The following is a 27,301-nucleotide window of genomic DNA, read 5'->3' on the forward strand; positions in this document are numbered from 1 at the left end:
TTCCTCCACTTGTATCACCCTAGATTGCTGAACTGGGAAAATTCCTCTTTCTTCTCCATAACTGTGCTTCTTTTCTCATATATGTACTTGGATTTGGCCTTGTATCTCCAAAATTCCTCCAAGTCCTCCAACTAGACTGTTCTCAGTTTGGAAGAACAGCCATGTAGACTCCTCTTTGTTTCAGCTTCAGGACACAAAAACACATCCTGACCTCTTTGGCAACACTACCTTTGACACTGGTTTGACACAATGTTGAGACCTATCTTCAACAGAAGGACCTCACTTGCTCTAGACTGGTATCAGGCAGCCCTGGGAAAAAAGAGAGGTAGGATTTAAGGATTAAGCATGAGAAATTCTTCTGTAGTACAGTACATGCTCATCCTATTTTTGTTATACCCTGTGCTCTTGCTTAGGGCTGGCCCTGTTTGAAACAGGATAGCTGCCTTTGAGGACCCTTTGCTTTGGCAGACACTTTGATACGTGGCAGCAGTTTCTCTGTTCTCATCATATGGAAGAGAACTGGCGGTCAGAGCAGCTTTGTTCCTCTGCTTCATGTACTATGGTGTAGCCCAAATGCTTTCATTATTCTAGGAAGTTGTTACATCTTTCTCCGCAGCGTACTTTCTACAGAAGAGTGTGAAAACCTTTCCTAGATTCTGCTGTGATTAGATACCTAAGACAGAACTGTTTCAGATACGACAAAGATGATGATACATGCTCATCTGATTAATATACTGAAATTAAAAGAAGATAAAAAGCATTGAAAGAGGAAGTAGTGCAGGAAAAAATACTGTATGCATATTCTTCTGCTTTATCTCACATTTCTCTGGAAACACTAGGGAAAAAATAACAAACCACGCTAAGTATCAATTCATGAGCCTCTCTTAGCTTTGCTGTAAATGTGCCCTAAAAGGGTAACAAAGGCGATAAGGGGCTAGCATCAAGCACAGGACTGACGCCAAAATAGCTCAGAGTTCTCAGAAACTGTGACTGTACCTCATTACAAGTAACTAATGCATTACTTCAATATGCGGATGTCTGCTCAAGGAAAGCTGGTAGCTAATTACATTTATGACTTCAATTTGGAACAGCAAATAAGGAACAATACTTTTAACAATGTTTCCAGAGCTAAACTACCTAGTAAATACTCCATGTGACATATACCCTATGCCTCTGCTCAAAGGTGATAGTTTCATCAGGCTGGTTTCTCGTTCTGCATAGAAGAGAACAAACAGCAGGTCCTGTTCAGAACTAGAATAAAATAAGTGATAATGAATTACAGCTACGGTAAATATTGCTGGTGATAAGTTTCTGTTATAGCTACCCTGCACTTGGAAGGATTTTGTTACAGACAATGAGGAACAGAATATTTGCTCACAGGAAGCAGGATTAATAGAAAAGGTTCTTTTCATTGTTTGCTACAAAGGTCTGTGCCATCGAAACCGTGGGAAAGCTCCATTTGGAGGTGAACATTACCACTATCACTGCCCAGACCAACGCTGAATTCTTATCATTATGAAGAGTTCATAGAGATTAAGCTGCAGTTAAGTCTGTGGGATGTGAGGACACAAACATTATTTTGATCACAGAATACATCAATTGGAGCAATGCCTAACCAGCATTTATCTTGACTGACTGGTTCCTGCACTCGCTAGTGACATAATGGAGTTTCTAAAAAAAAAAGATAGCTATTTCCAGTTAGGCACTGCGTAACACTTGCTTCAAGTACCAGCTGAACAGGATTATATACTTGAAAAATAATAATTCTAAAAACCACCACCACAGCCTTTCCCCTTTTTTATATATTTGGATTCTTTGCCAATAATTTGATCCCAATTTCTCAAATGGGATCAAACTTAACAAATTTTTACCAATACTAGAATATTTAGGATTTTTTCCTAACAGCCAATTCTATACACACAAATCAAAGTCTGAAGAAGGAAGGTTTTACTTCAGTACTGTGTAATGCAATTCTTTCCCCACACCTCCCTCCTAAGTTCATTCTAATCCTAAAACTGGTTTTTCTTATTTTTCTGAATGCTGATACAACACAGCTTTGACCTTGATGTACATACAAAAAATTGAAATGGAACTGATTCTACAATGGATATATGTGGAAAAGATATTTAATTGTAAAATAGAAAAAGTAGGCCAGAGTACAGTTTTAAGGGTAATTTTTCTGTGTACAGTATAGGTAAACTAGACTTTTTGCTTAAGTTTATATAAACAATTCCATAAAAGCAGTGAAACATGGAACAACAAAGCAAAGCACAAAGAGTTTTATCTTACAAAAAAGGAATCTGCACAGTAGTTCAGAATTTAATGTAACACAGCACTGAACAATCTTAAGGCAGCTCAGTCTAAGCACAGGACTAGAAGCCAGGAACTCCTGAGATCTATTCCCAGGTTTGCCACAGATCCATGTGGTCTTGGGCCAGTCATTTGTGTCGCACTTGTATCAGTTATAAAATTGAGACAGTAACACCCACTTACCTGCCTCAGGCAGTACAGTAAGGGCTCTTTAAAAGATTTTACAATGCTCTGAAGATGTAACGTGCCATATAAATCCTAACCATAATAGATCACTGCACAGACACACACAAACACAGTATCACAGTGAAGAAAAATGATGCTGGGTAAGAGGAGCATCACAACATAAAAAAATTACTTGTCCAATTGCATAATTAAAATGCAAAAGTCCATTTAGAAAAAAAGGTATCACTGAAATTATTTCAAGGCTATTGGGAAAAAGAGATCAATAGGAATATCCTAAAAGAACTACTATTTGTGTTCCAGTGGAGACATTCTTTCCTATGCATTACTGAACTTTTAAATGCTTGTGCATGAAAATTGTAAGACACAAAGTAAAGTTTCGATGCCTCCACTACCAAATTTTAAATCACATCTTGTATGTAAATAAAGATTTTTTTTTGTTTTTAATTACAAATTACATTCTTCCAACAAATATACCATCCACAATCAAACTGGCTGCTTACTTCCAATGACATATAAGCTAAACATTTTCCTCATCTTTGCTGAAAAATACCTATGCAAGATGTATGTGTAGAAATTATAAAAACATGCAGCATATGTACAAACTGAAAAGTTTAAAAAATATTAGCTTCATATACATGTAAATCTACTTGGATATATCTGAAATTAAATATAAAAATTTCACCACCTAAAATAAAAACCCAAAAATGGTTTTCAGAGAATCTGAGACAACTACTTAAAGCTGTACAAAGATTTCCACTTGGAAATGTCTTATTCAGAGAAGTTTCAGTTGTTACCATGTAGAAATAACTGTTAAATCATTTTGTCAGATAATTTTCAAGTTGTCAGCTTAAATCAACAACATCACCCTTAAAACTGTTCTGTTTTTCAGAGGTTAGATTCATACTAAAATCAAAAATTTCACAAAAACATTGGCTTCTCGTGTTTCTGGATCCCTTCAAAAAGATTTATCAACTCATTTTGAAACTGTAAAAAAACCAACTATTTACAGTATTTCATTTTAAATACTTTTCACAATTTCTAAGTTCAGAGTTTTTATGTTACAAGAAATTAATGAGAGCTCACGGCTTAAGTCCAGTTATCAACTTGTAGCATCTTCTCTATCATGTAATCCTGTGTCTGTACCTATATAGCGTACAGTTCAAGATTGTACTGCAGGTTTTGGAAAGTAACAGGCTTTGCAGTATGTTCACTTTTATTAAACAGCTTCTTTATTAGTCTGGAGGCGGGTCATTGCCTCTAACTTCTGCCGATAGGCCTCTGCTTCTTGTTCTTTCTTTAGAAGCTGCTGACGATATTTTTGTGCTTCTCTGTTTGCCTCATCCAGCTGTTTCTGAAGAGTTTCTCTTTCCTATTAGAAACATAACCAGCAATATTTTGTCAAATATGTATCGAATACACATTAAAATGGCAAATTCTTTGCCTTTACATGCAGCTCAAGTGTTAGGATATCATGTAGAAACTGTTCAATTCTTACTCGGGCAAACCAAGCACTGCTGTGTAAATTAGACAGGAACTATCACACCAGACACCTCCCCACAATAAGGCTTTAGGTAGAACCATAGTAAATCCAAGTTTCTTTAGATGCAAAGATACCAAGCAAGTCTTCATGGGAAAAGAGTGAAATAAAAAGAGGAAGTGCAGTGATCAAATACAACATCATATATTAGCATTTCTCCAGTTACTCAATTCCCTTTGTTACTCTTGTAAATTGGAATCCATTCAAACAGGATTGTCCCATTCTGTTGTATTTTCAGACAGTACAACGAAAAACTGCTACCTAGCAGCAACTTGCACTAAAAAGTGACAGCTGCCACTAACCAAAATACACACATAACTGGGTTTCCTAAACGAAGTGATTGGAAGTGATTATTACTATGCAATCCTAATGTATAATTAATAATTACATCCCCAGGGATACCCCATCTTATGAATTAACTGACACTTAGCTAGATGAGCTTTTTCAATTCAAAAGGAGGAACACAAGGCTCCATCCTGCATACAAGTTTGTTTGGGATTGCTATAAAATGGTTTCCAAGCAAAATAATACGGGAAATGCCATTTCCTATGAAGCTGCCTTTGGAACTAAGGAGAATGTACTTCTATCTGCAGTGGAGTAGGTTCTGTCATTTTGTTTGATGCTGCACTGAGCCCAATTGAAAAAGCAATTTGCTTGGAAAATAGTTTTTGTTTGATCTTCAACCAAATACCATTTCATTAAAGTGCATCATACTTTTATGAGTAAGGTAGCATTTGATTTCAAATCATTCTTTCCACTGTAGTTGTTAAGTATGCACAGGAGGGAACTTGTCAGAGAAGCAAGCAATTTCCCAGAAAAACAAAACTCTCATCAGAAATTGAGGCCCAGTCAAAGTAAGGTGCCTTTTTACCTTACTCCCAGCAGTTTGGTACCACATTCCAATTTAATACCTCAAACAGTTGTTAGAATTTTCTTTCCCCACTCCCACATAACAGCATCCCTATTCTTCAACTCTTTGCTGCACCCACATATTTTCATGGTCAGAGCCTGAAAATACAAAATACGCTGCCTCCCTTCTACTTGCTGCTGTTCTCAGTACTTGTCACAGTCACATTTAGCAGTCACATGCTGCGCTGAATGTGCTGGAATATAACGACATAGGTGGTCAGATCATTGCTAACAGCAGCATCTGGACAGCAAAAACATGTGAAGGAGAGATGTTATTAGCAGGTCATAAAGACTTGCTATAATATAGAACACATTAAGTGCAACTTGATTTTACACAGGGCTTTAAGAACAAGAGGAACTAGGAGGGGTTTGTTTCATCCAGAGCATATTCTAATAAAATGAGAGCTCCTGTAATCTTACTTATATGAAAAGGAAGTTCCACATCTGAAAATCTGGAGTGTGTGCAGACTGCAAACACTTGGGAATGAAGGGGTTCTTAGACCATACCTAAAAGTCCCACAGAAGAGAAAAATAGAGGGGGAAACACCATACCTAAAAAAACAAGTCTCAGTGGCAGAGACAAGAAGGTAAACCCAGTATACACCAAGCATACTAGCAATTCAAAGCATGTACATTAGTCCTACTATCAATAGGTGTAGTTTTTAGACCATCATTGCTCCAACATCAACAGAATGAGTTAAGGAGCTGAGGTTAAGCATACTAACTAGGCAGTGAGAAGAAACCAGTGCTTCTGGAGGAGCAGTGCAGCTCTACGGCAGACTGAACAGGGACTTCTCTGTCATCCTTTGACATCTAGAATAGGGAGGACTGTATCTGGTCTGTTAATATAATCAAATCCATAAGTGTTCTAATTATCTGAAGTTCTTCTGTATCAGTATAAAAACCTACTTGGGTAAAACACAAATTAGAGGACCCTGAGTGCTCTTAAGAAATCTTCCAATTTATCAGATTTTCTTCTTTACATGTAACTTTTCTTAACAGTCTATATATTGGCAACAAGGACATCCACAACTGAAATAACCAAACCAAGCATTCTTTTTAACAGAACAAGCAGGGATACAAATTCACTAATATAATTAGTCTACAATTACGCCTTTTTTTTATTCTAATGAAATTATTGGTTCTAATGTGTGAACTTTCAAGCATGCAACACAGAATACAACACAGCACTCAACAAAAGTCAAATACAAGAATGAAAATAAAAATCACTGCATGTTAATGAACTATGAATGAAAATGAAAAACAGTATCTGTGACACAGGGTTTTTTTTGCTGCCACCTTATATTTAAAATATCAAACTGTTCAGGAAAACTGCTACCACCCTTCAAAATAAGCTGGAATATTTGAACTTAACAGACGCAGAAGAGAAAAATAAAAGATCACAAGGACAGCTTTAGTCATTCACAATACTTTCACAGGGAAGTTTGTCACCTGACATGAATGGGATGATGTTAAACTTAACTACAGTTAACTGTTCATATGCCATGTGTTTAAAATAGCTGAAGAATGCACTCTTAACCTTGAATTAACTCTTCATAATGAAATAAAGGAATAAACCACTGGAAACCAAACAATAACGGTTTTATGCATTAAAAAAATATTTTAATGAGCAGAGGGGTCTTACTCCCACCAAATTCAACTATCTAACGCCTTCTATGATGATGAAGTTTGCTGTGAACTCACTTTATGTGCACTTCTTTAATGCCTCTGTTAACCAAACTGAGGGAGCACCAAAGACCTGTGAACCACAACTTGCCTTCAGAGGCAGAGGTCTGCATCTGCATTTCCAGTTGTATAGAACCACAGAATGCTTAGGGTTGGAAAGGATCTTAAGATCATCTGGTTCCAACCCTCCTGCCATGGGCAGGGACACTGCACACTAAACAACATCATCCAAGACTCCAACCAACCTGACCTTGACTGTCAGGGATTGAGACAAAGTCTGTCATCAAAACTTCCACTTAAAAGTAACAAAGAAAGTAACTAATTTAAACCAACTTCTTTCAATATCTGAGAAATGTGTTTAAAAACATACAACTAAAACTGATAATCCCCTTATAAGAATTATTTGTACTGCTACACTAACTATATGCAATTAGGAACAGGTCAATTTATTCCTTAACCAATCTAGACTTTTTTCTTTCACCTAACAGAATTGTTTAAATACTTAAGGAAATGTAATTTCCTTTATGAATAATTCAGGCAAATGTTTAAGAAACACTTTTATTGTAACAGTCATACATTTTAAAAAACGCAGAAAGAAAATTTCAACTGTCATGATAATCTGTAATGACCACAAAGCTGCAAACCCCAGAAGTATTTGATGTGACAACTTAGGGACAGGGAAAGCAAGTGATGAAAGGTGGTAATTATTGTTATTAGACATGGATAACATAGCACACACTGTACAATAAAAAAATATTCAATTAGGCACATTTCAGTAATGCAAACAGAAGCTGGAGAATACAATCTTTGATAAATGAAGCATCATGGAGTTGACAAAATGAGAACTTACAGCCTAGACAAGGTAAACAGCAATTTTCATAAACTTTTGACCAACACTGGTCAGCACAGTAACAAGTAACAGAAGAAGGAATGAGATGGTTGACCTATTGTGGCTAATATAAAAAGGCTACAATTTAAAATTAAACAGCTACATCTATTTCTCATATATAAAAAGAGCTCTCAGTGGTGTTAGGTGTCTCACACTATAATTAAAAACAAACAAACAAGCAAAACCACAACAGGATGGGGCAAAGATGTGTAAACAGCTCCAGACTAAAAAAAAAAAAAAAAAAGGCAGGGGGGAGGGAGGAGCAGATACAAACTGACAAACGCAGAATCTTACTGTTTCACATCTCCATTAACAGTTATTCAGATACCATGAATGGAAAGGAAACCTTGTAAAAAATAAGATCTCACAACTAGGACAAGCATACCGTCATAGCAGAAAGATGTGGGTACGATACCTCATTCACTAATAGAAAATGGCAAGTTACTCAATATATTGGTACCTCATTTTAAAAAGTAGCTGGTGATCTTAAAGGAAAAACAAAAAATTAAGTTATATATTTAAAGAAGTGCCACTTTTATGTGCACAACCAGAGGATGAAGCAAACAGCCCTCCTACATTCTTTTAACAACTCTGGTAACAGGAAAGACAGAACAAGTTATTGTTTCACACACTTCAGTCTCTGATAACACAAAATTAAACTCTAGAACAACACAAAATCCCACAACCAGATATTCAGTGCTGAATACTCTGGTTACCACATATCACGCAATATACTCCTTACTTCTATTTCTGTAGACTCCACACGATTTTCAACAATCTCAATGCACTGTCTCTTCACTGGCGGTTCTTCACTTATCACAGTTTCTTCAGCAATATCTGTTGCTGGAACTGTTAATACTGAAAACATTTGTACATATAAATACATTTGCTTCAAACAATATTTGCACTATACAAAATTTAATTAACAGCAATAAAATGCAGAGACTTTTCCCTATGAACACACAACTATATAATAAAGTGCACTATGAAATCTATATTGGGGGAATTTACTAAAAACTTCAGCTGCTTGTATGCTACTGAGGTCTACAATTGTTAGTTGTCACTCTGGAGTATTATTGCCATTTTTCACAGTGCAAACAAACATGGAAGTGAATTGCAGCAGTTACCAGCCTGCCAATTCTCTAACGTATAAAACAGACAATCTTTATGTTACTTAAGCAAATACTAAATACAAAACTGGCTTTTGATTTTGATTGATTAGAACACCATAGGTAATCTGAAAATCCAGTAGTTATTAACTTTAAAGGAAAAGGGATCTAAAGAAATTCATACGCTTAATATAGACATGCAACCATCTGGCAAATAAATGTCGTAACTGTCACTTCAGTTACTACCTACACACATTCATGCTTTCTGGTAACTAGCTGTACTTGTTCAGACAAGACTGAGCCAAGTAACTTGTCCCTGGGTACAGCTCTTCAAACTCCACACTGGGAGCCCTCATGAAGAAACTGGAGAAGGAATAACTTTTGTCTAAGTAGTGGCAGAACACCTTTAAAAGAAACCACCCAAAACATACACATCACAAAACAGCACCTATGACACTAGCAGCTTCCACAAACACATGGCCCAACAGGACCATTTGTGTCATTCTGGTTCCACTGGTTCTACCACTGCTCCTCTAAAACCTCAAGCATGCCAGACTTGACTTTCATTCTGTTAAGAACACACTCCATAGGACTTGCACAGCTTGCTTGAAGCACCAGATTTCTACATCCAAGCCTCACCTCCCTGTCTTTCTGGCAAAGCAACTACATGAATATTGGAAGAAGACTATTGTTTTACTCCATCTTCTAGCCTTCAAAACAAGTCTACAAGAATCAAGCTTACTGAAAGCAAAGTAAGTAGTTATCGCTTTTCCCTTTAACACACTGTTTCCCTTCCACACAGTTAATAATTCTTCTTTCTCCTAATGCACTCTGCTGACAGGTAACTCACTGAACTGCAGTAGCTCATGTCTGAGCATTTTGCAGTATAAGAACTCATTGTTTTTAAATTTATACTTACACAAAATTGTCCAAACTATTTGCATCTAACAATTAATTGTAATTACTATAACTGAAACAGTTGCTCAAGCTGAAATTGTACATGTTTCCACCCACCTTGCTGTCCATCTGGCATGGTCACAATGATTGGTTGTCCTATTCCACTGGTTGGAATTGAATGCAGATTACCAAGCTGAATGCCATCTGTCACTATAGTAATAACTTGCTGACCTCCAGAACTGACAACTTGCTGAATAGCACCATCCACAGACTCTGCAGTCACAACTTCTTCTGTGGCCACAACTATCAACAGATTAGTAAAGGAATTAAGTCAATTTAATTAAACTATATTATTTCAAATGCATTTAAGTACAGCAGAAAAAAAATGTGTAATAATGCACTAAGTAGCATAAAATTTTAAAAGACATTCTACTGTTAATAAAAATAAGATCTTTCACCAGGCAACATAAGGACTGACATTTTGAAATATATATGAACTCTGTCCTGGTTTACCTTGCTGGATAAAGTAGTTCTTTTATTTAGTATGTTTCCTGATAGATAAACCCCACTCAAAACTGATGCTTTGGGTTCAGTGCTAACACTGCAGCAAGAACAAGAGTTGGTTTTAAGAACACAAATAACTTCTGCATTGTACACAAGCTGGACTAATTTATACTAACATCAGAATAAACCAAACTTTAAATACTACCTTGAAACTACTCCTCAACCAGTGACTTGCCAGGTGTACCTCAGGACCCAGCCCTGACTTCTCTGCTTACCGTAACGGTCTTCAAGAGTGCAACAGACTGACGGACCTCTAGAGAATCTTAAAAGTTTTGTCTGTACTACCGGGGTACTTCAACCACAAACACAACTTTATTTGTTATACAAAATATGAAACAGGACTAAAGGTTAAGTTCTGCACAGTTGACATTTTTACACCTTTGAAGGAGAAATGTAGAGCTTAAGTAGAAAAATAAACATTGTTATGTATGTATTTTCATATGTAAAAGTAAAAATAAAAAATCCCAGCTCAACTAAGCATTTCTAATTCATTATTTGACATTGTCAAAAATAGCAGTGAAGTTTTACATTACATCTATCCATCATGGTAAGGTAAGGGTAAGACTGCATTCAGAACTACAACACACACCACACTTGCACTATACACTAACTGAGGTCTCACACTACCACTCTTTATTTTTTTAAAGCAATGAGATACCAAGACAAAAGAGCAAGATCACTGGTAGCACAATCAAAGAATCTCAAGCACACTAACTCTGTATTATATTTTCAATTTGTCAGGGTACAAGCAAAGCCTTTGATTTAAATGACAGACATTAGAGTGCTTTCTATCTACAGAGATGAAATTAAAATCCTACAGACTGTGTTGTGATGCTCAAGATGAGAGAAGGTAGATAAAACCTTGAAGCTTTCATCTTTAAATTACAATATAACACACAAAAAAATCACTCTGTAGTTCAAATAATGACTGCAGTCATTGTCTTCTGAAGCTCTTTATGTTCAGAGATTACTGTCCTATAGCACTGCCTAAATATTCACAGAGTATTTACTCAGTAAACCAAAACAGTAAGTCCTACATACATAAGTGGTGTTGTATTGAACTTGATCTGACTTCATGTACAGGCTCAGCAGTAAGACCACTGCCTTTCCAAGCTGCAAGTGCTAATACTAGCTGCTGTGGCAAACAGCCCTGATCTTCAGTTTCAAACTCAGCACTGGCCTTTTAGTTGTGGAACAAAACATTATCAGGACTTCTTCAGACCTTAACAGAAAAATGAACATTCTGTCTAGAAAGAATGTTATTCTATGTAAAGGAAAAACATGCCCTTAAATACAGTCCTTATACCTTCCTTGTTCTCCTTCATATCCATATAATCATTAGTTACCATACTGTTTCGCATGTCAAAGGAAAGCTGAAGTCATTTAGGAATGTAGCACAATTATTATCAAGAATCTCTGAAATAATATGCATTATTTTCTGCTGCAGTGTGTACATGGGGAGAACACCTTCACAAGCAGCAAAGTATATGCCTAATTCCATAAGTAAGCACACTAGTTACTGCTTTCCAAATACACATCTTAAATCAGGTTTTTTCCTAACCCAGCTCTGAGTTCCATACATACATTATGCAACACATTTGTGCATAAGATCCGTGCTTCATATATACTTGAGTAACAATGAAAAAAAAAATACTAGTCTATTCAGCTCCAGTGAGAAGCACCTTCCTTTCTTTGGTTTTACAAAATTGATGTGTTTTTAACTGTAAGACATGAGGAACTAGGGAGGAGATCAGGGTAAAGTTTCCTCCTCTGTGAAAGAGGAGGAAAACCTACACAAAAACAACATAAAAGGCAGAATCTAAGTGCTTTGTCCAAGTTTATACAGTCTTAAATAAAGAAGGCTAAATGCAAGCCAAAACCAGAATTCTCAGCGCTACAATTTTATAAATGAATCTTTTACAAGATGACCACAAAGAGAAGGGAGGCGTATGGTGTTTTATTTTTACCTTGAAGACATTCACTACTGATGTCACTATATGCAGGTTTTATATTCTTTACACTTTATGAACTATAAAAGGAGTAAGAACCCAGAAAATAATTTACACAGTAATATGCTGCAAGATTACCCACATCTGCATAAAACTCAAAGCAGAACCTCCAAAATAAACAAGACTGTTAGGTATGATGGACACTGTGTTATTGAAGGTGCGAAATTACTGCATCAAGACTTCAAGGTTATTCCTTCTGTCCATTGCCTCCTGCCTCCTCTCTAATAGTTTTTATCTTCAGTGGTTTACTGTAACATTACACTCAGTTCATTACCAAAGCCTACTACTGAGTACTGGATACACATTTAATGCTCTATAATCCCATGCAATCCTTTCTCAAGTTTCTCTCCTACAATTAGATCCAAGGTTCACTGAAATTTATCAATTGAAAACATCAACAGCTTCTCCTATAACAAAAGACACTGCACTCTGGTTTTAGATCATCCACTTCACTTGCAATATTCAAATGTCATAAAATAGTACAGCTGCAGTTCTTTGCTTTGAGAAGCAGCAGAAGAGTTGCATTTAGAAGAAATCCTGCAGGACGTCAAAATACTCTGAGATGAAAAGTCAGGTTTATGTTAGGATGTAGCTGTCAGGCCAGAAATCTGAGTACAGATATGTATTTTTTTCAGACAAAGCAGTAACTGGCAGAGATCCATGGGGCAGAGGTGAAGTGAGAAACTCATCAGAAAGAAGAATGCAAAACTTGGCAACTAGGGACAATGGAATTCCTTGTGCCTTTCTGGCTTCTTGTCATGGCCTTATGGAATAAGGTAGGATACATACATCTGCAATGAAGGATGCAGGCTGCTTCTTCCTAAGAGAACAAGAATGCTAGGCTTATGTTTAACTGAAGTGTACCAGCCTGAAGTGGGACATACTCATCACTGCACGACAAAGTATTCGCAAACAGTGTTAGGGGACATTTCCCAATAATTAAACAGAAAGCACTCAACCCATTCTCCACCAAATGCAACTAAACTGTACGTAGACAAAGACTTAAATTCAATCTCCTGAATTACCTGCTTTCAGCAAAATGAATGCTTTCAGCAAGATGAATACTACCCACATTAGGCCTAGAAACATTAGTTGTGGTCAGAAATCTTATTGAGAAGCAATTGTACGTATAAATTTGGCCACCTTCCAAGAGAAAATAAAGGAAGAATTTTGTTCATGCTGAAAAAAGGAAGGCTGTAAACTCATTTCTGTATGAACTCTATCACCAAAAGTGCCAGTTCTGTACTTTTAATTTATTAAATGATGTTAAATGACTTAAGCTTTCTAACCTGGTGTTTCTGAAGAATTAGACAGTGGAGCTGATGCTTCTGCTAAAGCTGCCAACGTGGCTAATACTGATGTTGATGAATTTCCAAACTGTACAGCAGACACTCCTGTTTCATCTGGTGGGATAGAAAAAAAAAAAAGTTAGCTGACAAATTTAAAACCAGTGCTAAAGCACTGTTTTCAGCAACATTCTGCTATTCCACAGCCAAGTTTCTTGAGCAAATACATGTTCTGATAATTTAACTCTGTCAAGATCGTTATTTTAAGCAGCTATATTATTTACAGCACATAAACACCAAAGAGGAACATGGTAATTATTCTTACCACTGCTTTTCCTCAGGCCTTACCACTAAATGGTGAAAACCGATTAAAGTATAAAATCCCAGTAGCTATCCTACAGACATCTAAATACTTGTTCCATCTGACGTATTTGCAGAAGATAACAGACCTGTTAGGTTCACCACCCCTCCAGGTCCAATGATGAACTGCGGTGTTGCTGCATGTATCGTCACAGTGTCTGGACTCTCTGGATTTGTATTGATTTGGTTCTGCATTGCAATCTAGGAAACAATCATAATAATATAATTCCAACAGTAGGTACAAAGAAATTATATACCTTGTAAGAACTAGAATTACTGCACATTCCACTCAAACAGTGATGATCTCCCTCGTTATACTCATGCAATATATGCAAATCATGTCACATCCTGTGCTTGTGGAAGTACACGAGAACCTTTTTTTCCTGGGTGAAATTTAAATACAAAAAGCCTGATGAAGTGGAAGAGAATAACAACACACTGCCTGTGAACAAAGCGGATCATATAAAGTCAAAGCCCTTTTGTAGATATGCAAAAGCTCATGTGTATAGAGGCCTGAAGAACTGAGTCTGCTGTGGCAGCTACATGCCATGAAAATAGGCTCTGAAAGCTACGTAACTGCTATGGATTGTAGATTGCAGTCACCTTTTTGGTGTTTTCTTGTGTTTTGACTTACTGACTTAAATTTACTATATCCTTCCTGCCATGAAAAGGAGGCTAAAGGAACAAGAGTAGAAGCTCTTACAGTTTAAGATGATGGGGAACACAAATTTATACAGTGGTGTAATGGTATTTTTAACTTGTTTTCTATTCTTTTATCAGTAATATTTAGCTCTTCATTTGCCTTTAATGTGGAGCACACATCCCTATGGAAGTATCTGTTATCATACCAATCCAAATCACTTCAAAAATTCAATGCTAGCCTTTCTAATTCAGGAAAAATTGCCATCTCTTGTGTCTCCTCTCCTGATCTCCAATTGTTAGGAAATCAGTACCCCTATACAAAGCTAACTGAACACTATGGTACAGTCAAAACTTATCAGCATAGTGGGGAGTTAAGTTTTACAACTTGATTGTGAAGATACCACCTAGTTCTGCATACTACAACACTTAAATTTATGAAAATAAAGGATACTTATCCCTGACTTGTAGGTGGTGAAAATGTTCTTTGGTCACTAATGTTTGCCAACATTAATCTCACTTCCGTGTCACAAATTAGACTGAGTTTAGCATTGCCAATCAATATCGAGTTTCACAACTACTGCATTAAAAGCTTAGTTTTTCACAACTGTAAACAAGAACTTTAAGTTCCCTTACCATCATGAATCAAAAGTTACCTGTAGTATTTCTGCAAGGTCTTCATTTCCATTGTCTACCGCAATATCTAACGCCGTTTTGCAAAATTTACTCTGAGCATGAACATCTGCTCCATACTTTATTAGGAGTTCTACAACTTCTTGGTGGTTATGTTCAGTAGCCCAGTGAAGTGCAGTCATTTTGAGCATGTCCTTCGCATTGACATCAGCACCATGCTACAAACAAGATTGTTGCATAAACTGTCATTATAAGTATCTGAATTAAATAATGCTGGTGACATAATGAAGCCCAAAACTGCCTTCCTCCATCAGTAATGTTCTGTTTGTTATCTCACATCTACAGATTTCTTAAAAGAACTTCAATCTAATTACCAAATAAATTATTTACCTGAAAGGATTAAAGACTTCCTAAAAAATGTCTTGGTTCTAAAAGTGGTTATTCACATTATACCAAATTAGGAGGTAGTCTTACTTTGATACAGCAATAAATAATCCACCTGAAATCATTATTTTCATGCTAAAATAAATTACAGTTTAACAGGGAAACAAAGCTCTGATGCACACAGTATAAATATTCATATCATTTCAATGTTGTTTTCATGACTAAAAGGAAATTGTAAATATTTGATGATAAACTGTTGTAATATCCATGTGTCAGACCTTGTTTCGGCATTTTTACCTTAAGTAAGACTTCTACTATGCTGGCATGGCCTTCTGATGCTGCCATATGTAATGGAGTTCTGTCCACTTTGGTTCTGGCATCCCGACTTACACCTGCTCGCAGCAACACTTCTGTTGTTGAGTAGTGTCCATATTGTGCAGCTAAATGAAGTGGAGATGTTCCCAACTGTAAGGTAATGGAAAAAGTGGAGCTTTAACAGATGTCAGTATGAAGGATTTCTTCCTGTTCTGAAGCTATCAAACTTGGGTGTTAGGGCACCACTTCAAAACCATTTTCCCTTGCATACTCAGAGAAAAAAAGCTGTCATGGCTTTTACAGAGTATGAAAAAAAAGCTTAAATTCCTGTGGGCTTCATCTCCCCCCCCAATAATGACAATACAAAAAACCTGCTCATTGGAAGCAACTTTTCGAGGTCTGTGCTATGTTTTTCTGTCTTTCTGAGGTGTGGTATTTTAAGGGGCCTAACCCCACTTCCAGTGTTGGCCAACAGGCCATAGCAATATTGGAATGGACCTCTGGAAGACGCTTAAGTCCAACCTCCAGCATAAAACAGAGTCAACTTGAAAGCTGGGTTGCTTAAAGCTCCTAAGGGCTTGCAAACAACCTAGAATTTTGGGTACCTGATCTCCCTCTATATCCTATTCAAAAAAAGGCACCTTCAAAAGACAACTCAAAGCCCCTATAACAGGGAACTCTCAGATGCACATATTTAGGTAGTTAGGACTTCTTTCTTAATTCAGACCTCTTACTATACTAAATGCATAAACACAATAACTAGGAGAATGATTGCTGCTTTCCTTTCTCTCATTAACCATTCCAAAGTTCATAATTAAAAGCCACCAGAATGATCTCATTCACAGTTACCAAGACCAACAGGAGGTCACATGAAGAAACAGACAACTTTAATTTTGGATTAGACATTATATGAGGTAGCTGCACAATTCCAAGAAGAAAGTCCAAAGGCTTGCAATGTAGATGCTTAATTGTAATAATCTTGTTTTCTTCTGCAGGTGAGGAAAAGTGAGATTTACCAAACACTGAAAAAGTTTTCATTACCCAATCTGTGGTAAAAGGTGCTCCATTTGCCATCAAAATGCGAACTTCATCATCTTGACCTGCTCGTGCAGCTTCTAAAAGTTTCTTTCCCAAATCTACTAGTGACATCTAGTGAAGGACATAAAAGATTATATAGAAAAAATAAAAAGATTAATACCACTGTAAGTACACAAATGCCACTGCTATTTTTTTAATTATTTCTGAACTACTCTGAAAAGTTCAAAACCTGGGTTGGTATTACAGCCATGAGAACAAACTTTACTGATGCAATAAGTAGTTTGATTTTAGAATTACTTTTGTCAGACACTGGGGTGAAGATGTCCATATTATCGTGACATAGCCACAGCATCTGCAATGCTGTGTAAAACTAAATTATCTGAATCAGACACATACTGTTCATAGCAGAAAGTGGTTTAGAGGTTCTCACCTGATACTGCAACCTTCTGCAGCTCTGTCCAACTTTCAAATCGTATTACAGCACGGCTGCTATGCCACATGGCTAAAGGCACTACAATCACTTATACAAAATGCCTACACATGTTTAAGAAGTACCACTACATAAATGCATTTACACAGTTATGAAACACAGCATTTTTCTGACATCTCGCCCATCACTATCACTTCATGTTGTTCACACTAAATCACAGTTTCTGTAGCCTTAGCTACAAAAATGATGCAATAAATCTATATTATTGTACCACACACATCAGATGCATGAACTAAAATGTCTGCCTGAAAACAAACATTACTACCCACTTCAACTGTCTACAGTTACAAAAAATTAAGTGCAAAACTTTGATTGACACAGGACTGAGCTGAAAAAGCCTCACATATTCTTTAGATAATCTTCTCATGCTACCAGCTGAAATACATCATTAACACTTTAGTCCTATAGCCAGGTTTTCCACTATCAATATGCTAAAAATGGAATTACTTTCCTCAGTTTAGTTTCCAGTCACAAGTGAAGTTAAGCCTGTATTACTAATAATAGCAGTTGCAAGGCCTTGTGGCTACATGCGACTACAATTTCCTAACCAAAGTTGCAGTATATCAGTTCAGAAAGAAATCCCATTAAACACACACTTCTATCACAAAATGAAGTTCTCTGCACATGGCCCAACTGGCAAAGCCTGTGTGGTAAATTGCTCCATAAGCTGAAAGCTACTGACTTTATAAGAAATTAGAAAGGAAGACGAAAATACTGCAAATGCAGAACTCCAACATGCATCAGTAGAGCCAGGAACATGAGTAGATCACCTCTCTGCCTACAGAACTGACTTCAGGCAGCAATATCCCCTCACCAAAATAACACTCCATTTATGTTCATCCTTTTAGTACACACAGACATGTTGATTTGTGTTTAGCAAGAAAAGGGAAGAGGAGCAGGAAGGTGGCAGGCCAGGACAAATACTGACAATGGGAAAAGGAAAGAAAAAGGGAGCACAGATTCAGATGCAGAGGAAGTAACAGCTGACTCTTCCATAAAGAGAAAGAGCAAAATAGAAACAGGAAAACAAGAAAATCTACTATCCCTACTATCCTAGGGAAACACTAGGAGTAATGATATAAAACAATAGGGCAGAGAGAGCATTTAGCAAGTGCAGCAATGAAAGACGGAATATAGCACTCCCTTTATCTGGCTCTCTTTTTTTCTTGGTGGGGAGACAGGGGGTGCAATTTAAGAAGTGAAAGAGCACGCAACACACGCTTCTGGTGGCCTAATACCACCACATCAAGGTCTTCAGAAGCAAAAGGGAAGTTGGAAATTAATGCAAAATACTTAAGTTAGAAATTAATTCAGAAAGACAAATTATTTTCCTTGTGTTTCATTTTGTTTTAAACACCAGTAGAGAACAGGAATAAAGCCTCCTTTTGGAATTACAAAACTCCTGAGACTGGAGGGGGTCTCTTAAGGTCACCTAATTCAATCTTCCAGCCAGAGCTGGCCTAACGGACTCATAATGCATTGGGCTCAGTCCTGTTGAGTTTTGGATGTCCCTGTGGATGTACATCCCACTGCTTCTTCAACCTCATCCCAGTGTCTGAACATGCTCATGGTAAGAGCTGTCCCCTGTGTATATCTATCTTTCTCCACTAATCAACAAAACAGCCTTGACCACAAGCTTACACATGATGTCTGACAGACAACAAATAGGTGAATTAAATTACAGTCCGTATATTTAATGACTACACCTATTCCGAACCTACTGACCACATCTCTACTAGAGAAATAAACTGCAAAATTGTTACCAAACCTCTATGCAGCAAAATCAAGCAGAAAAAAAAAATCAACTATGCAAAATGCACACCTCACTCCTAGGAGATGTTAGGGACAAACTTCAGCCTAAAATCACTTTATCAGAGTCTCTCTGAACCACTGCGGTTGAACACATTGTCAGACTAACAGTGCATCAGTTTCCACCTCAATGCAAAACTAAACTGCTTTGTACCACATGCAATAAGGAAAGTTCCAATCTAGGAAAAAGAGGGACATAGAAGATCATACCAAACATAACCTTCATTACCATGTATTGTTTACATTAACCAACACTCTCTTGGTTGATATAAAGTGTTTGTATTTTAAACAAGCACAAAGCATCACAGAAGTTCACGTGTGTTTGGTGATGCTGAATTTTTACTTTGGTTTAGAAATGAAGTTCTCATCAGGTACTTGAAAGCATGCCTGGGCCATCTAGTGGAAGAAAGTTAAAACTTAGCAAAATTACACTGCTGAACGCAAAAATAAAAATCACATTACGTGTCACTAATGCACTAACAGCAGTAACTGAAGAGGCCTTTCCAACAGAACACATGCACATTTTGTCACTTTTAACCAATGAGCACTGGCATCCACAAAATTTCTCAATAAGATTCAATCCCAAGCTGATTTCTACCTGGCTGACCATTCCAAGGACCAGCATTGCAAGGTCAAGAAACCCTTGAGTAACAACATGCCCCCTCTGCCCCCACTCTTCCACTGCTAGTACTGGGGCATACCATGGTCTCCATTGTCAGAATTTCCCTTTCTTCCCTTTCCAGAGGAGTTCTTCAGCTGCTCTGTTGAGATCACTCAGTAACATTACAATAGCACAGTGATACTATCAAAAGCAAAGTACTATATATAGTGCAGTAACATACGTTTAAAATTAAAATGAGATTTCTATTTCAAAGCAGCACCCTTAGTTATATGCTGCTGCTACTCTATGTAGTGTTACAAATCAACTCCACTGAACTGCGCTAGAAGGTACTCTTCAGTAACTGACATTTCCATCAAGCTGGGCTAGTATGACAGCTGGATAATGCTTACAAGTGATTCTTTCAGACAATAAAAACACTCCTGGCTCTGAAATAAAGTCTGAGACTGTTATAGTCATTTGTATAGCAACTGAATTATGTTTTCAGATTTCTAGCAGCTCCTACACAACTGTGTGAGCAATGGGGCTTGTCTGCAAATTAGTAAAATAGGGAAGAGCTTCTGCTGGGTTTGGACTTCTTTGCATTAATCACCTCCTGAACTTCCACATTTTGTTACTGCAATGCATTCTACACAGTATCATTAGCTAGGTGCCACAATTAACTGGTAAATAAAACTTACATCAAATTATTATTGCTATTTTACACCTAGGAAATCATTCTGCTTTTTCATGTTCATCTCAGATTTAAGGTTTATACATTCTCTAAAACTCTGAACAACATGCTGTTACCAGAGGGGTATAGAACAGCATTTGAATGGAGTTTAGGCAGAACTATGTGCAAAATGGGCTCTGTAAGGAGGGAGAGGAGCTGGAAAACATGCAGCTTGGGAAGCTTGGGCAACACCACACCACACCCTGAAGACAACAGAGCAGCAGAGTCTGCAGTCCAAAGGAAGAAAATTAAGTTTGGCTTAAAAATACTGCAGCACCTTTCAGTCTGGTGTCCTGCCTCAAAGATCCTGGACTCAGCCCTATTCCCCTTCTACCCCTGCAGTAGTGAACAACTGCTCAAAATCAACAGACACAAACCAGTTGTTGAAGAACATCTGCCAACACAGAAATCTCACAGCCTCCAGTGTACCCCTACCAAGGCACACTCCTAAGAGATATGTTAGAAAAGCATGGACTGCAGCACTGCAATTTACCATAACATAAACTCAATAATATACCCTGTGTCTGTGATAAGATTTTCTCATTCCTAAAAAACCCAAGATAAATTTTCATAAAATGCTAATTAAACAGGTTTCCCTACTGAAGTGGCATGCAGCAGAAGTGTACTTGGAAGACACTCATTACATCTGAAAAAAGAATGCCCTTTTCCCAATGCCTTTTTCTTTCCCCTGTTTCAACAAGATTAACCTGCTTCTCAAGACCTGACCTTCAGAAACACTGCCATCCGATCCCAGCACTGCATAGTACCAGCAGAAATTCAGAATAGCCATTTCTAACTAATACACCTATCCACACCAAGGTCACAAATATTTTGGAAGTACAGAGTATAAATAGTTAGCAATAACTATTTAAATCATTAATCAAGCACTCAGTTTTGATCATTATTAGAATTTAAGTAATAGGATCAACTTGTGATTTTGTTTTTACATCCTAATACAACAGCTGAATACCTGAACTCAGAAAAACTCTTCAAAAAGGTTTTTATTTCAATTAAAAACTTTCAATTGGAATAAAAATTATTTTTATTTAAAACTTTTCTAACTTTTAAAGGCACCAGGACTGCATTAAGCCTAGGTGTACATACACTTCCTAGCCTCTCTTAAAAACTTTGGTATAATTTCACTATATGTATCATTTAATAGTGATTATGGTGACTTACACATGAAAAACTCAGAAAGTTCCCGTATTGTTTCCTAAGGGAATCATACCCTTCCAGATGTATTTCAATAATAATTTTGCACTTCATGCTTTAAATCTCAGTATCATAGGCTTAGAGTACCCGCACTTCTACTATGATAATAGAAACTACATTAATATATTATCAGCTTTCAGATTTCCTCTATGACTATGTTGTGCTTGTAATTAAATTCTCTCTAGTGTGTTTAAACAGCAACATGACCTTCATGTTGGGCTACATATGCATCGGATGAAGAATACCTGATCTGAAAAGAGAGATCAGGAAAGCAAATATAGTGTTGAATAGCTTAGTGGTTAAAGATAGTCAAGCCTGTATTTAGGCAGGTCTGTCTTCCAATTAGGCTCATACATTAATTTAAATTAGCACCCGTCAGCAACATAACTCCATTAAATAATGCAGATGGGTAAAAAGTCTTATCCTTAAAAAAGGCGAGCACAAACGTGGCCATTACCTGCAGCAGAATGCAACATCTAAATAATATTATTATGCAACATGGGTGAACCACTGGCACCCGCCAAGGTTTGGGTTGGCACTACCAACAAACTACAAAGCTTTCAGAGATAAGCTTGGCACTAGATACAAAAAAGGTTACGTTAAAACAGCTATGACTGACGTGAAGAATCTAAGGGCTAATGATGTAGCCTTTGAACTGTACTACAGCCATACAGAGCATGTCTCAGATTAACTGAAACTTGAAAATACCCTCAAAAAGCACCAGTCTAATTAAAGCATCCATTTTGTTATGAGGAACCTTCCTCGACAGTTTCTGTCTGGCACATAGGCCTAAAAAAACCCAAGAAAATAAACTGCTTTCAGCAAAGAAAGTGGGTCATGAACAAAAGCCTACATCTAGTGTACATGCTGATCTGCCATGTATGCTCTTAACCGTGTTTACACAGCAGATTTATGTACACAGAATACACACTTCAACCAAACTGCTTAAAACTAATACTTCAGAAGTCCTGAATAATTAAAAATATAAAAAATTAAAAAATAATCTGAAGTGCCACACTGCGCACTCACAACATTTAACCCTAAATTGCAGCTTTTACCATTAAATAAAAGCTACCTTTGCAACATGCAAGAACAACATGCAACTGCTTTAAGTTAGAAACGCTAAACACAGAAGACTTCCTACAGGAGGTTTCACTGACGTGCTATCAGCCAGTGTCCCACCAATTCTGGGACTACCAGGAGAGAAAAACTGCAGTCCAAACTAACACATTTTATCCCACGTTCGGGCTCCAATCACACGCTTTAAGAGCCCAAGGCACGAGTTACAGGCTCCGGGCAGGAACACTGCAGAAAAGGGAAGCGCTGCGCTCCCACGGCAGCTCCTCTCAAGGCACCTTTGGCGCCAAACACCGTCACGCAGCTCAACCGCCTAGGGCCACCATAAGAACCGGCCACCCGGTTGGGACGGTCCCTACGCGACCCAAGCCAGGCTGCCCAGCAGGGATTTCTGTGGGACGAGCCAGGCCCCGCTCTGCCCCTCAGCGCCTTGGTCCCTCGCCCGGCGCGTCGCTCTCTCCCGGGCCAGTGCGGCAGCCCCGGGCGTGGGACTGCCGCGGGCACCTGGGCCCCGAGGTGACCTGTCCCCGCAACATCACCACCCCACCGGCCGCGCGGCGGCCCCCGACCCCAGCGCAGCCCCTGCCCCACAGGCCGCGCCCCGCAGGCCGCCCAGGCCGCCACCACGGCCCAGGCCGCCGCCTGCGCTGCCCGCGCCCCCCGCGCGGCGGGGTCCCCGGAAGGCCGGCCAGCGCGCCCGCTCTCCCCAACAGGAAATCCTGGCTGGGCTGGGCGCTGCGGAGGGAGCCGCGGCGCCGGGTTCCGGGGGAAGTGGAATTATTTTTTACCAGCGAAGAGATCAACTTCCACATCCGGTAACAGGGCCCTATACAAAGGCGCAGACTGACCTGGAAAAGCTTGGCCGGCCCGGAGGATAAGGGAGAGACAGGGAGCGGAGATGGGACCTTACCGTGCTGCCGGCCCGGTCGCCGCCGCCGCGACAACAACCCGGGGCGCCGGAGGCCGCCGCTCATCGGCGCCCAAAAGCCCCACACAAAAGTCCCCGCTGCGCCTGGCGGAGGGACACGGCGGGTGGAGGCGAGGGACGCTGTGCCGCTCTGTGAGGTGCTGACCTGCCGGCAGGCGCACACCCGGTGCGAAGCGGGTCGTACCGTCCACCGGCAACCGTCTGAGGGGCGCGCGGCACTTACCGCGGGGTGCGGGTATTACCTTATTAACAAATACCCCGGCCGAGGGGCTCGGCGGAGGGATACGGCCTCGGTGCCGCCTGCCGCGCATGCGCGGATGTGCGGGGAAAGGCGGGGAAGCGGGTGCTGTAGGGGCCCGCCATGTTCCGTCCCGCTTCCCGCCCGGCGGGGGGCAGGGCGCCGGCCGCCCGCTGGCCTCAGCCGGTGTCGGCGGGGGGAGGCGAGCAGGCGGCGAGCCGAGGCAGCCTTACCAGGAGCAGCTCAAGACGTGAGGGGAAAAAGGGTCGCCGTGCTTCTCGCCGGCTCTCTTGGGGGTCCTCACTGCCGCAGGGCGGCGTGGGCTGCTCTTCCCGCCTCCTGGTTGCAGGGGCTCCAGTTGTGCTCCCGAGAGAGGGTGCCCTGTAAGCAAGGGCTTTGCTCCTTTGCCTTCTTTCGGCAGGGCTTTAGCGACTTTTGGGTATCAAGGAGGTTGCATTTCATAAGGATAATAACTCCAGACTGATCCTAAGCCATTGCTGCTCTGTCAGAGAGCTCTGGCCTTCAGACCCAAACTGGCCTTGGACCCAAGCACCCCAGCCCCTAAAGTATTCCTCCTAGTTACGTTTCAGCAGTGTAAAGTGGTCATGTTTATGTTCTCCCCAAAGCTATTCTGAGTAACATCTGATGCCACCATAAAGTGTAGATCCCGTAATCTGTATCCTTCAAAAAAAGGTATCAATGACAAAATGTCAGTTCTTTTGGAGATGACAATACCTACTAAATACTCGTTATTCAGAAGCATACTTCTAACAGTGGTTTTTACAGTTCCATTATTTTTTGCCCTTGTCACAGCTTGGACAAATAGACAAACAGCCATATTCCACAGAGTGAACATCACCAGAGCTGAGTCCTTGAGTCCTTGAGTCACTGCTGAAACAGACCGGTTCAGCATAGAAAACCACGTCTCCCACAAGCAGCAGCAAAACAGCCCTCCTGTCTGAGTGTGGTGGTGGGGCTTACACGACCCTGACAAGGCTCTCTCCCGTTCTTGCCATATCCTTGGTGTGAGAAGCTGCAGGCAGGAATTCTCCATGCGTTGTTTTGGAAAGCCAGTTAACCCTTTACATGTCACCTGTCTCAGGGTGACTTTATTTTTCCAGAAGTGATCAGCCAGAAGGCGGCACTAGAGAACAAATCCAGATAACTCTCGGGGCTGTCACTACCAGAGTGTAGAAACCTTAAATCCAGCCTTAATCATAGAATCATAAAATAGTTAGGGTTGGAAAGGACCGTAAGATCATCTAGTAATCACATCCCTTTTCCATGGCTGGCAACTGTCTGTGCCTCTCAACAAGCATTTAGCTTGCCATGTTACGGGTTTTCACTTACACAGCAGTAGATATAGAAAACATTATGATGTCCTCACAGGCATGCACCAACAAGAAGGAATGCCTTATGTTAGCTGCAGTGCTATGGAAAAGCAAAATGTTCTGCATTATTGAAAAATCTTTTGTAGAGGTGAAGAAGGCAGTCTGCATTTAATCCATTTGCAGTTTTATGAGTTTTCATTATTACATTCACAACTACCATCTTCAAAATAATCATATTTAATATTTTTTTAACAGAATATGTCAAAAGTACATTTAAGAGAGAGAGATTCATGTCTTATGTAGGCAAGTCAAAACACATTTCACATCTGTGAAGTACTTGGTTTCTTCTCATTTATACCACTATAGTAATTTATATTTTTTAATTAAATAACCTAATACATTCTATTTTAAAGGACATGGATTTTTGCTGTTTAAAATTCTTTATTCAATACTGTGACACAGTAACAAACGTGCTGATAAGAAAATGTGGTTTAACCTAAGGCAACAACACAGCATGTCATAACACAATCAACATTAGCATGTTTTAACAAGTTATTTAATATGATAAAACTTATTGTACAGGCAGGTGCTGTCCAACACCTTCCTATATATGGTTTGAGTTTGCCTATATGAGTAAGAACAAAAGATTTTATGACACAATTTCTCTATAGAAGAGAAACAACAAAAGGGACACCCTAAGTCCATTTTGGAGAGCAGTTAATATGATACTCCACATTAATTTGCACGCTTAGAGTCCAGGCTTGTCCAAGCTTTGACATCAATGGACTTACTCTTTTCATCTTCTCACAACTTTCTGTGCATCATCTTGGCTAAAACAAATGGAGCAGCTCTGAAAAAGGCCCTTAAAAGAGCATTGTGTTAGTGGTATTATTCAGTTCAGTTTAATGTTGTTAAGAGTCTGTCAACTTCCTTTAGTATTAACCTCGCTGATTGCACAATATAGAAGACGTAGAGCTGTCATCATTTCTCCCAGAACCTTTTATGTGTCTGAACACTGCAAATTAGAGATGAAGGATATTGTTTGAGTCTTTTGCATACACAATACCAACCAGCATTACTGTACCATTAAGTACTGCAATACAATTAGGACTTTTGGGCAATGCATCACTAGTATTTTGGAAGGCTACATGAAGACACCTTTCTCATTTTGGCTTTATGACCTCCTTGTTTACTGAAGCGTCATCAAGCGAAACTGCTCCTGTTCACAAGTTTCCATTGGCAAAATGGAGCAGGAGGTTAAAGTATCAGAATCATTTAGGTAGAAAAAAGACCTTTAAGATCATCAAATCCAACCATACACCTAACACTGCCCAGTTTAAGTATCTTAAATGAATCCCCCACATTGACAGGGGACAGATGGACTGTGGCAGGACAGAGCATCTCTCTGTTTGTGTGAGATCTCAGTTGTACAGCCTGCTTCACTGACTGGAAACAGGCTCACTACTCTCTTCTTGGTGTTCCAACTGCCAGCACGACTATACTGCTGCCATCCCTGAGATACAATGCTTGTTAGTAACACCACAAGCTGCACAGAAAACATAGACGTCAATAAAAAAAGAAAAACGAGATCTGAACTTAAATGTTCCCCCGTCAATGCAGTTTTCTCTACAACCAGAAAGGATATTTTCATACGGGGAGGTGTCTCCCCTTCCCGCACCAAATCTCGCACTGCAGTAGAAGGGCCAGTTTAACACCGCATACAAACGCTGATGTCCCGTGAAATGCGACAGACCTCAGAGTCCGCTTTCAGTGGCTTGGCCTCGATAACAAAACGCCCCGAAACGAAGAACCTGGTCAGGTGGTGCTGCCAGGCCAGAGCGGGCTTGGCCCTACGGAGCGCCCGGCTAGCAGCTGCGGCGGTACAGGCTGGGGGCGACCCCACGCTCCCCAAGAACCTCCTCCAGGGTTGGCCCCAAGGAGCCACCGCAGGTGATACTCATCTGAACCACCCTGCCTGTCCCTTCTCTTCGCACCATCCCAGACACTCCCACCTCCGAGGGAGCTCCGCGGGGAAAACGGATTCTCTCCCGGCACGGCACTACCGCACCTTACACGACCCGCGGGACAGCGGCTGTGAACCAGCCTCCTGCCTCAGTTCGAGCACGGCCCCGCT

The 27,301-nt window shown here is 39.5% G+C and overlaps 1 protein-coding gene and 1 long non-coding RNA gene across 4 annotated transcripts; both read right to left on the reverse strand.

Moving 5' to 3' along the window:
* Window positions 1-2,099: 2,099 nt before the first annotated feature.
* GABPB1 (GA binding protein transcription factor subunit beta 1) lies at window positions 2,100-23,858 on the reverse strand. 3 transcript variants are annotated; one of them, XM_031048637.2, is made up of 9 exons: window positions 23,841-23,858; window positions 16,755-16,862; window positions 15,696-15,863; window positions 15,038-15,232; window positions 13,832-13,943; window positions 13,386-13,499; window positions 9,641-9,826; window positions 8,260-8,375; window positions 2,100-3,865 (listed from the first exon to the last, which is right to left on the reverse strand). In XM_031048637.2, exons 2-9 carry the CDS (start codon window positions 16,860-16,862, stop codon window positions 3,713-3,715), a joined length of 1,152 nt encoding a protein of 383 aa, XP_030904497.1. In that variant the 5' UTR covers window positions 23,841-23,858; the 3' UTR covers window positions 2,100-3,712. The 3 variants fall into 3 exon arrangements, with proteins under 3 accessions (XP_030904497.1, XP_030904496.1, XP_030904495.1); XM_031048636.2 differs by lacking the exon at window positions 23,841-23,858 and adding an exon at window positions 23,581-23,737; XM_031048635.2 differs by lacking the exon at window positions 23,841-23,858 and adding an exon at window positions 17,182-19,879.
* A 1,848-nt stretch (window positions 23,859-25,706) lies between these two features.
* On the reverse strand, window positions 25,707-27,239 carry LOC115946456 (uncharacterized). The gene is made up of 2 exons (XR_004080533.2): window positions 26,921-27,239; window positions 25,707-26,182 (listed from the first exon to the last, which is right to left on the reverse strand). It is a non-coding gene; the product is annotated as an uncharacterized lncRNA (long non-coding RNA).
* Between the last annotated feature and the right edge of the window lie 62 nt (window positions 27,240-27,301).

Source organism: Melopsittacus undulatus, chromosome 9, assembly GCF_012275295.1.
Source record: "Melopsittacus undulatus isolate bMelUnd1 chromosome 9, bMelUnd1.mat.Z, whole genome shotgun sequence".
NCBI lineage: Eukaryota > Metazoa > Chordata > Aves > Psittaciformes > Psittaculidae > Melopsittacus > Melopsittacus undulatus.

Bases quoted from the DNA above. Each gene is read 5' to 3' on its own strand.
- GABPB1 (XM_031048637.2), bottom strand. From the start codon at position 16,862: ATGTCACTAGTAGATTTGGGAAAGAAACTTTTAGAAGCTGCACGAGCA. The intron at 15,864-16,754 runs GTAATGAAAACT...ATTACCTTACAG, and splicing joins CACCTTTTACCACAGATTGG to TTGGGAACATCTCCACTTCA. The intron at 8,376-9,640 runs GTGGGTGGAAAC...AAATGTTTTCAG, and splicing joins CATGCCAGATGGACAGCAAG to TATTAACAGTTCCAGCAACA.